At 44.1% G+C, this 11,836-nt stretch overlaps 1 protein-coding gene across 2 annotated transcripts in view; it reads left to right on the top strand.

The window, feature by feature from the left end:
* The first annotated feature begins 1,669 nt into the window (after window positions 1-1,669).
* The window catches only part of LOC112260296 (small conductance calcium-activated potassium channel protein 2-like), a 62,712-nt gene continuing 52,545 nt past the window's right edge, over window positions 1,670-11,836 (top strand). For both annotated transcript variants that reach the window (XM_024435294.2, XM_024435293.2), the window contains exon 1: window positions 1,670-2,925. In XM_024435294.2, the coding sequence (XP_024291062.1) occupies window positions 1,738-2,925 (1,188 nt within the window). In that variant the 5' untranslated portion in view covers window positions 1,670-1,737. The remainder of the gene's footprint in view (window positions 2,926-11,836) is intronic.

The raw sequence follows: 11,836 nt of genomic DNA, 5'->3' as shown, positions 1-11,836 counted from the left end.
TGAGTTTTATGACTTATGTCAGTTTTATAAAGTTAGGCCTATAGGCTATTGTCAGTTTTATTTTGAAATGTGTTTTTCCCCTTCGAAATGGATAGTGAACCACTACCCCCTCCTTTTTTTGTCGTAAACACAGATCATCATTCACATATAATTTTGGGTTTCCTTGGTCGCTGTCCTTCAGTTAGTTGCAGTGGAGGATTTAGGTATAGGCAACATGGGCAGCCGCCCATGGCGGGATCTTGCCCAGGACGGCACGGGGCGCCCACACGGAAAATAATAATAATAGTAATAACAATAATAACATTTAAACAATTTAAAAACATATTCTGAATGGTGACATTTGCACAATCGGTTTTATATCGCTCATTTGCACGTCACGTTAATGACATCATGCCTTTCCCACTCAGAAGTACGAGATAGGGAGGGGGTGGGGCTAGGTTGACCTCAGGTCTCCCCACTGGAAGCCCGAGGTAGGGGAAGCGGGGAATATATCAAATAGCACACCTATAACTTTGTACAGTACTAATACAATCAGTAATGCAATTAGTAGTGTAATAATCAGGTTCTCTTCTTTATAGGTGTGTTATTCTATTTGTGTATTATAGGATGGTACTTATTTTTTTTGTTGGGGGGTGCTGAAGGGGGGCGGCATACAAGCTAGAACCGCCACTGGTGAGTATTTTTGTCGCTCGCTCACCAGCTATCTCTTTCAGAAGCTTGGGCAGCGCTCTCCCCCTCTTTGCCCTTCCCCTCTCCCTCGCTCACGCCCTCGCTCTTTCCCTCCCTCGGATCTATCGGCAGGTTGTCTTAAAATGGCCTACACAACAAATCCTACCATGTTGCCAGACAACCAAATGCTTTTATATCATTATGCTTTGTGTGTAACGCAATCCGTCAGCAGCTACAGTGTTTTTACATAGGCCTTGTGAGCACCTCTTATGGTTGCACATTTTGTTGTGCTCCACCATGCAGGCTGTGCATGATATCATGCCGATTTTTTTTTTCTGCCTGGTAATCCAAAACCATGTCTACTCATGATGAAATATTAAACACTGATCTGCAAGTCTCAACGATAAGATAGGAGGGTTTTCGACCATTATTAAAAACAATTTTCTCGAATGGACTCTATGGACCAAGTATGTGAAGTCTTTTGAGGTGTCGAGAAGTTATTACATTACTTTTTAATGAGGCCTTTCAGTTCATGCTTATGATGAGTGGTTGGAAGTAAAGTTTTATAGAACCTCGTATTATAGACCTATAGACCGAGTAGTGACACAACCGAGTAGGCTAAGCCTAGTTATGGTATAGCTCTCAGGGTAGACAGCTAAAGCAGATTCAGTTGGAGGAAAAGTGATCGCCCAATGACATGCATGGTAGTTGTGGCAACACTGGATATTCGATAGTCAAGATCCAATGCGTTTATAAATTATTGGCCATATAGATCAAGCCTGCAAAGGATCTTAACACTTTCATCCCCATTTGGTTGTCGCATCAACTAAATCAGTTGCGCGCATCGTTTTCGTTGAGGCTCTATACACTAACATGTGTGCATATGTGGCTACCAATATTCTAACGAAGGCGGTGTTTTGGCCGTACGGTGACGTTTTAAGGCAGGTCCTGGTCAAACCTACCAATGAGACGAGTCGGCTCTATTCTGCTGGGACTGATCGCAATGAACGGGTGTCCGAGCTATACAAGGCAAAGGAGCATCCACAGTAAGACGCGGCTATTAAGGGGATGAGGCATCGATACGCGGGAGCTGTCTATCAGCACCAAATCCCCGACGAAGAGCGAGGCAGCGTGCAGAGCCAAGACCCAAACCCAGTCGCTCCCGTTTTCAGTCTGCCGCCCCCTCCTCCGTCTTTCAGAGAGCGTTCGACTACCACCTCGCACTACCTGAACCACCACCAACTGCCTTGTCTGAGCAAGCCCTCTCGAAGAGGTATCCATGCCTGTCAGCCGCAGCACGGCGACCCCCCGCCTCTGACAAGCTACGACATCGCCCAGCGACCTTCACACCGGGTCTGTGAACCCGCAGGGCAGCCAGCGCACCTACAGCAGAACCTTTGGGCCGCAGCCGGTTCCCAGCCGCAGTCGGAGCAGCCTTTTTTTCAGAGCTGCCACTGCAATTTTTCCGAGGAGGCGAGCCTTTCTCACCAGCGCCAGCGACAGCCCCTCGCTCACCCGCCGCAGCCCTCCCCATCTTTGCCGCCGTCGTCCTCTCAGCTGTTTTTGCAGGAGTCTAATCACGGGGATAATTTGCAAAGCAGTGACAATTATCAACAGGCGAGCAACGTGGAACGCTACCGGGGAGGAGGAGGAGGAGGGCACCGAGACCAGAAGCAGTTGTTGCAGCAACAGCAGCAGCAGCACAGCAGACTCCAACACAGGGACCCCTCCCCTGAAACAACCCGAGCAAACTCACAGAAGGGGCGCACTATAAATGTATGTGAGTCAATCGAGGCTAATCGGCGAGTATTCGAGTCCCAGACTCAGGACCTGCAACAGCTACAGCAACTCCCACAATTGCGAGCTCAACAACAGCTACTGGTGGGGAGCAGCTTCCCTGTCTACTACTGCGCCAACGGTTCAGGAGAGCTCTGTCGGAATAACCAGGCACCACTGCTGCAACAGCATCAGCAAGACGCACAGGGGCGTCCGCAGCACTGTGACCAAGACCGCAATAAGCCAGGGAGGACAAACCAAGCCAACCAGCCACAGCACCCCAACCAGCCACAGCACCCCAACCAGCCGCAGCACCATTGCCGCGACTCTCGTGTAAACTCACCAACGCAACCGTACGGAGGGAACTCGTCTGCGACTGGCAGTAGCAGCAAGAGCAGCCCTAACTACGGCTCCAGCTATCACCTGTGGCCCGAGAGCCCGCATAAGGGAGAAGAGAGGATACTCATCGATCATCATCAGGTACATTTCACATTTGCTGATGCACCATTGATACAAATAATTATAGGGTCTGATAAACCTGTAACCTGTAAATGGGCTATTATAACGTTAACATTCCATGGCCACGCCTGTCACATGATTATTTGATATCGGCCTGACAGCGTTTCATGTGGGTTATTTGGATGGATGGATGGATAGGTATGTGTCAGTGCATATTGTTTCACAGGTAACATTCGTAAGGGTCTATGTAACTGTAACTGCTTCTTCAAAAAACACGAATGTAACCTATGACACACCCCCCCCCTCACGCACACACGCACGAACGCGCTCTCTCATTCTCACACTCACCCCCTCTTTCCTAGAATCTCTCTCACACACGCACGCACGGACACACACACACACACACACCTGTTCCATGTTGCAATAACAGCGAGTCTTTTTTTGCGCGTTGAAAAATGTAAATCTGTTCTCTCGCAGCCAGAGATAACTGTCTGTTAAATCTTCACAGTAGGCGACTCTCTCCTGTTACACGTTTTGGCATAGTGCCACAGTTATGACAAAACATTTTGCTTTGAAGCACCTTAACGGAGTCCAGTTTTTCATTGGATCCTTTGTACTGCAACGTACAAACTAATGAACGGGTTGGATGCAAATACTGTGCAAAAGCCAACCCATGACATAATGGATATGTAGCCAAACAGTAAATAATAAATACATGCTCAAATATGTTTTCATCCGAGATTGTGGTATTTTAAGTGATATCATTTTTTAAATGTAATCTCTGCCAATAAATCCTTTAAAAAAATGTACCTCTTGAATTTATATTGCTGTTACATTAAACTATATGCATTTCCATATTATGCATGCACCCTGGCTCATCACAAAATAACCATAGCAAAACTGAATATAACGATGCTTGAATTGCCTAGATTATACATATGCATTAAATGCTTGTCTAGGCCCTAGTCCATCAGACGTGAACAACTACTACACGTTTTCTGATACACTCGCAGCTTTCTGGTTCTACTTTATTGACTTGCCCTTAACGAGTCTGCTCCCCCTGTTTGAAATCCCTTAAACAAAACAATTGTGACAGCGCGAGACTGATACAGTGTATACCATCACAGTGTTCTGCAACACCCCCCCCAATCTCACTAGCTGCTCCATATTGACAGCACTGTGATATTGTGTCCAGCTTCAATAACATGTGCTTTGAAATGTAACTTGCTGACCCCATTGTGAGTCTCGTGTAAGTACTCCTGAACCTCTGCCACTTATTGATAGCGACCCCCCCCACACACACACACACACACACAGTGAGTGGCTCCGGCTGCAGACTGGCTCCGGTTGCCAGCCTATATACCTCTAAAAGGGAAGATGGGGTCGCGCGTGTCATCGGCAGGATGGATGGAGAGACAAAGGGGAAAGCTATTACACTAAAGCCTTTGTACCGCTGGTGCCAAACTGGAGTGGCACACGGTCATAATCACCCTATGTGAGCCATAGGAGGTCAGTAGGGTATACGTCACCGTGCCATTGCCACCAACCTGATGCCATATGACATGACATAATGCTTGGATTTATATTACGGCTGTGCTGCTGTGTTTGCACCTTCGTTGGATTTTGCCTTTTTTTATCTCTGGGGTTTTTAGAGCGAGTTTTTTTTCTCTCAGAGGAATGTGTTCTTTTTCCGAAATCGCATAGGCTCGTCAAGACTAGTTGTTTTCTAAGAGTAGTCTTTTCACGGCTACCGCTATTAGGGCAGCATGTATTCAGGCTACACGACTAGACTTCGGCAATTGCGATTGTGTGACCCACGAGCCTGCAATGTCGAACAGATCCCCTACTTTGCTATGATTAGCGATGCTGTTCAAGGCTCCATCCGTTGCCAGAGGAAACAACATTTGTTGATCTGACTCTCTCAATCAGTTCTCACCAGGCCTGTTCTTACAAGGCACTTTGTTTTAGCTCGATTGGGCGTGCAGTGTTGTGCATGTTTCCACTGGCTACCTTCCCATCCTCAAGCCCAGGGCAGCCAACACCTTGTAAGTAAACACACACCAATGAAGAAATGTCACCCTCATTCATTACGGGGGTGGAACCCAGCCATATCCTGTATGCTGGGAGTGAATGGCCCGATCTCTGATAACACATTCACATTGAATTAAGGGGGGGGTCTGCATTTATTAAGTGCTGCTACTCCACACTTGGTAACTGAAATAGATTTATGTTTCTTTGTTTGTTGCTATGGTGAGGAAAACCTGACATTGTATAGCTGGGCCTCTCTAAAGACATTGCCTACGTACAGAGAATGAAGGGAAGAAATGCCCTCCAAGGTTTTACATACATTGTACACGCACACACACGCACGCACCCACACACTGGACAGCTGCTACGGTTCTTCTAATAGGTGATGGCTTCCTATCCTCTCCACGTGCTCAGTTCACATGACTTTCTTGTGTTTCATCTGAGTGATTTCTCACAAGGAGAGGTGTATTGAATCGTGTGCAATCCAGTTAGATACAAAGAGTGGAGGTGTTCCTCAGTAGCCCAGAGCAACGCTGCCGTAGACCACCATCGCTCTACATGCCAGGTGTTTTTGCTCCGGTCACCCAAGTGCAATTTGTCGCCTGTATTTGACCTCTGCTGCGCTCCCATTTTAATGCACGCTGTAACATGCCATAATTGTCGGGGTTTGTCACTCTGCCCAGATGCCGCTTTGCTCGATAAATGACCCAGGTTCCTTCATATGGTAATTTTTGCGCGATAGTGGCCAATTTGTGTCAGCCATATAATGTATCACAGCCATGCATGTGGTTGGTGGCTAATTATGTTATTGATCTTGCCTGGGTTATGGCATGATCAGAGGACAGGAACCTGGAGAGTATGAATAATGTCACTGTAATTTGATATTGATCATTCATCATGATATGGAGTCTGGAAAGACTTGTGATATGCTCCAATTGTAATCAGTGTGATGTGTTTCATTACATCTGCTAGAATATCATGTTCAGTGTTTCTGGCGCCATCGCGGAACCGTACCAGTTGGCAGGTGTTACTGAATAAGTACTGTAACGCTATTATAGTTCATATTACAGCAAATTGCAATTCACTGTGAGAATAAATGAGATCGCATTTACAGCAGAGATAGTGTGCTGTACATCTTACACTAAATCAACTCATGGTTCCCTGACTACACTACAATATGCACGTCTGAAAGCATCTCTCACCACTGTGATTTACCGTTTAACCCAGTTACCGCATGTGTACTGTAGCCCCCCCCACACACACACACCCCATTGTGCGGCTACCCAGACACTCACTGTATTTCACCCATTTGGTTTGAAGTCTTAACCCCGGGCTAAGGTCCTGGTGCCCTAAGGTTTGGATTTGACTGGAGATACTGCACCACTTAATTCTCTCCCGCATCAAACATATCACCGTTTCTGTAAACCTCACGAAAAACACTTGGGCAGATGAATAAATGTTCTGTGTAAAACAGAAGGCGCCATTGAGCGGAAAGAGACTTCTCACGCTCAGAAACTGCCCTGAACCACTTTTTTTTTTATTTTTTTTTTTTTTACAAAGAACATGAATATGAATGTGTTAACTTTTCCATAGAGATGTGTGCCAGTAGGAGGGTGTCCAGTCTGTGTGGCATATTTGAACACTTTCACACTGAAATATGTATTAGCTGGTTCTGCCATAGAGCTAAGGACTTAGCTATTATAGAGAATGGATGTTGTGTGGCATTTATTTGAATTTATAGAATGCAAATGATAATTATTCATCATGAAAACAATATTTGCGTGCGTGTATTTGTGTAGCCGTCATAGAACAAACGTACAATGCATGCCATTGTAATGAGTACCGGTAGGGGAATCGTTGTTTGCGTAGTGTTTAAATTATTGTCCTTATTTGCACGTCATTTGAATGGGACTCAGTTGATCGACGGTCTCAGTCGAATGAAGCATTGCAGTACAGTATGTGCTCTCTCACTGCAATAGTGCCTAACAGTATCTGTTTAGGAGAGCTCTCACTAGATATTGTGCGTGTGTGTGTGCGCGCATGTGTGTGTGTGTGCATGATAGAGAAAGACAAATACTGAGAGAGAGTGTGTGTGTACTTGTGAGTGAGTGGGAGGGAGAGTTGTTAGTATACCATTGTCATCTCCATGCCACAATCTTCCCATAAAAGGCGTAAAGGGCATACAAACTCTGTTGAAACACCAGTTTTCTCCACAATGACGTTGTGACGCGTTTCATTTGTCTTTGGGGAGATTCTCCCCTCCGAGTCCTAACAACAGCCTCCGTATGCAACTCGGTTCACGGTTTCACAAGAAGGAGGGATTTTCGACACGATTTCTCATGATGGTGGTAATAGCTATGTGGTTTGATGTGTTGTTTTTAGTGTGAACACACACACACACACACACACACACACACACACACACATACACACACACACACACACACACACACACACACACACACACACACACACACACACAGCTATGTAGTTTGGTCTGTTCTTGTGAACACACACGGTTGCTATGTGGTTCAGTATATTATTATTGTGAACAGTGTGGCTATAGACCTTTCCATCTCTAATATCTTGTTGTATTGTGCGACACTAAGTATAGTATACATGAGAAGAATAAGGAACCCCCCCTCACTGTGTTTCTATAGCGAAAGTCCCCGTTGTGGTTTCACCCTGTGGCTCCGTGGTACATACAGCTGCACAGCCCTTCATTAGGGTCGTCTGATTGTTAACCCATTAATGGACTCTGTCCCGGCTCCTTTGGTCACCTCACTAGCTCCTTTTGATTTAAACCTTTCATGACCAGTTCCGGGGAGAGTCCATTTTCTAACCGCCTTTTCTCTCTCTCTCTCTCTGCAGCCATCTATTTTCTCTTCTCAAGTAAAAAAAACTTTTTAAATAGAATCAATTTACACTAAAGGACCCCGAGGGCATTAAAAACCGCAGCACTTAATTTTACAAAAAAAAAAAAAACACATCATAGAAGCAAACTGTATCTGAGGGCTGTGACCACAATTCCCAGGACTTTTATCTTGTCGGACTTAATAGCCGGGCATGGGAAGAATCCTGTTGAGCATATAGGGATATAGCCGCATGTATTATACGTGGGCCTCCCAACCATACAACAACCTCAAAACAACAGCGGGTTGAGCGAGTAGTACAGTATGTTAGTGAACTGACTGTAAGTGTCTGGGCGGGGGGGCAGGTGAATACAAATGTGCCCCTATTCCAAATGGCTTCTCTTTCATTTAGCAGAAAAAGAGGGTTATAAAGCAGATAAGGAAATTCAATTAGTTTCTACTGGGTGCTGCCAGAGTCAGAGCCATGTTACGTGACATATGGTAAGGGCTGTCTCTTAGACTAGGCCTTGGAGGACAGATATCGTGTTTCAACTTGCGTGTTTCTGTAATTTTCCTGCTGGACTCGGAGGCATTGCGGCCGTTGTCTGAGTAGGGTCCAGATGCACCATGGAGGGGATTGCAGTTGCAGATGGTAAAAGGTTTGCAGCTGTCTTTTTCCCAAGAAAATTGAACATAGAATGTGTAAAAAAAAGTTGAACAAATGTTATGTGAAGGAATAAGGCATTAAAGGGATACTTTGGGATTTTGGCACTGAGGCCCTTCATCTACTTCCACCCGGGTCAGATGAACTGTGTCCAGTATGAAGGAAGTAAGAGTTAAATTCGTGAGCTAATGCTAATTAGCATTAGCGCAATGCACTATTGCTAGTTAGGAATTTTCTTAAAACTGGATGCAGAGACATAACAATGGTATCCACGAGTTCATCTGACTGGGGAAGTAGATAAAGGACCTCATTTGCCAACATCCTGAAGTATCCCTTTAAGGTAAAGCATACCACAAAAACAGGTGTGAAACGCTAAGTACGACCTGGGTCTTATCTCCATGTTAATGCATTGCTCTTTGAAATGGAGAGTTTCCATGATGCTTTTCTCTCTTCTCAGAACCATGGAGAGAACTCTCTCTGTCTCTCTCACTCTCTCGGCTGAAACTCTGTCGTCTTGTCCTCCTCACATCATCAATCTAAGGCTGGATGGATCCACAGAGTTCTCGAGTCAATCTTGACTGAGTTTGTTATGGTATTGATCCATCCTATGCTATAGGTTGTGGTGCACTCTCCCTTGGTATTGATGTCTCTGCCTTGGGAGAGAAAGAAACGGCCTTTGTCGGGAATTTAGTGGAGGCTCGTTTCAAAAATGACTTACATCCTTCAAAATGAACTCTGAAGTTGGATTGTTATGCATTGCCATTGCATTCCGAGACAGTAAATTCGGCGCCGTGAGACAAAGTTGTGCGATTGCACCAATGAAGGATATTGCCTGTTGTAATAATCTCAGAGTAGAATTTATGACCGTTTGTCCCTATGATGTCAAATAGTCACGAGGGCTGCGTAATAGGATGATGTAGTTTACTTGGTCGGCAAGTGTTTGTATGTGTAGAAGCAGAGGGGCCTTTACTGGTATGAAGTGTGTGTGTGTGCAAGTGTGTGTGCTTATGTGCATGTGTGTGCCTGGATGTCTTTATTCTAAAATGTGTGTACCGCCAAAACAGAGGGGGACACAGGGAGAGACTGCCAGCATGAAGGTGGCTGTGTGTGCATATGTGTGCATATCGACAATGTCTCAGAGTCTCATGTCAGAATTAGACGTTCGTTCATGTTTCTGAAATGTCAAATTGCTAAGTTGTTCTAAACGTCAAAGTGTTTAAGGTTAAGTTTAGGCATTAACTCATAATTTTAGGGTTAGGATTAAGTTCAGGCATAGTCTCTTAATACCTATAAAAACAAATCTCTATCGCTGGATTCAAACATGCATCTGGCCCTTTGGAACCAGAGGCAGATGCTTATACTTATGCCCATCTGCCATTCCTGTCCACAACATCCTTTCAAAACCAAAGCCTACTTGAAGGTAACAGCACTCACCATTGACTCTAGTAGCCGGTTTCCACGTAATTTCCCGATGCCCGTTGAATATTGACTTGTATCACAGGTTACCTGCCTGTGTGTATTGGTAGGATATTCCACCTAATCAAGATTTTATCTATATCAATCAAGCAATTACGCGGTAATTGGAGTCTATGGAGGGGAATGGGCAAATAGCACAGATTAGCAAAGGCAAAGAGGAACGTGCTAGAGAGGATAAGCAGAGCATTAAAATGCTGGCCCCATGCCATTTACATATTCAACAGCAAGGCTAAATTAGACTAGGATTGGGGTCACACATCAATCTTTAGTTTAGTGAGAAAAGCCATGATTTGTTTTTGTCACATTCTGTCACGTTCCAATTCCAAATTCTGAGAGGACCTAGAGAAATTCTGCCAGCCAGTCCAGAGCTGTGAAGCATTACACTGTAGAACTCTTCCCTGTACATTTACAGCATTATACTGGCCGCTGAGTTGCCAGCTAAATACGGTACTTTTGATTTACAGTAGGGATGCTGTAATATGTTTTACAATAAGAAAAACCGTGCAATATTATACAATGCAGCATTATACTGTAAATGAGCCTACAGCAACACAGCTGTATTATATTTTTAACGCGCAATAATTAAAACAAAATGAAAACAGTTAAGCAACTATAAAATTGTTGTTGCATAAGTATTCACCCCCTTTGCAAAGACACGCCTAAATTAGTTCACAAATACAATTTGTCTTAACAAATCACATAATAAGTTACACGGACTCACTGTGTGAAATAATAGGTGTTGACATTATTTTTGAATGACTACCCCTTCCTCTGTACCCTACACATACAACATCTGTAAGGTCCCTCAGTTAAGTATTGAATTTCAAGTGCAGATTCAACTACAAAGACCAGGGAGATTTTCCAAAGCCTTCCAAAGAAGGGCAGTGATTGGTAGATGGGTATTAGTAACAAATCAGACATTGAATATCTCTTTAATCATGGTCAAGTTAATAACTATGGTATTGAATTGAGCTGCACGACAGGAAGGAAACTGCTCAGGGATGTCACCATGAGGCCGTTGGTGATTTTAAAACAGCTACAGTGTTCAATGGCTGTGATGGGAGAAAACTCAGGCTGGATCAACAACATTGTAGTGAATCCACAATAATGACCTAAATGACAGAGTGAAAAGAAGAATACAAATATACAGAATTAAAAATGTGTTTTACACCACACCCCTACAAATATCACCAGGTGATGGGATTGCACCCCTCTCCAGCATGGCCACATGGTGAGTAGACTGTCTGCAAATATTCTTTTGAAAATGAATGAATGAGCAAATGAAAGATAGCCAGCTATATGTTAGCTTCTTTAAAGTCCAAAATAATTGACCCAAATTGACCGAAACGTTCACCCCATAGAGATACATAGAGGTCTCATCTTTGTATCTGTGCCATTGTGGCGACTGTGACAGCAAGGGCATTTTAAAGTTGCATACACCATGCTCTACCAACTGAGCTAAAGAGGACCACCATGTGGATAGAGGACAAGTGCACACACAAATATAGAGTGTTGAGATGCATAGCCAGCAGGGGGGCTCCAACCCTCCAAGAGGCCAAACATTGACATCTATTTTGACAAAATCTAGACATCTATAATGTGCTATACTGTACTGTTCTCTACTGTACTATACTGTACTCTACTGAAGTGGTTCCCAACATTTATTGTAACCTTTGATAGGCAAAAAAAATTCTGCAGCACAATTAATTTATTTAGTTGTAAATGACCTACATCTCATCTGATCCATACTGCAAATCATCTATTTTCTGTGACATTTAAAAAAATAAATAGATGAAATCGGCTATATTTGAACTATTTTCATTTTTACTCGTTATGACTAATTTCCAGCAACCTGCGCCAGCTCCTGTAAAATAGTTACTGAGTTTTGAACGGTTTGAGCAGTTTTCTGCAT

This window comes from Oncorhynchus tshawytscha, linkage group LG10 (assembly GCF_018296145.1).
Source record: "Oncorhynchus tshawytscha isolate Ot180627B linkage group LG10, Otsh_v2.0, whole genome shotgun sequence".
Lineage (NCBI taxonomy): Eukaryota > Metazoa > Chordata > Actinopteri > Salmoniformes > Salmonidae > Oncorhynchus > Oncorhynchus tshawytscha.
Note: the sequence above shows the minus strand (reverse complement) of the source record. Positions and strands in the feature narration are given on the sequence as shown.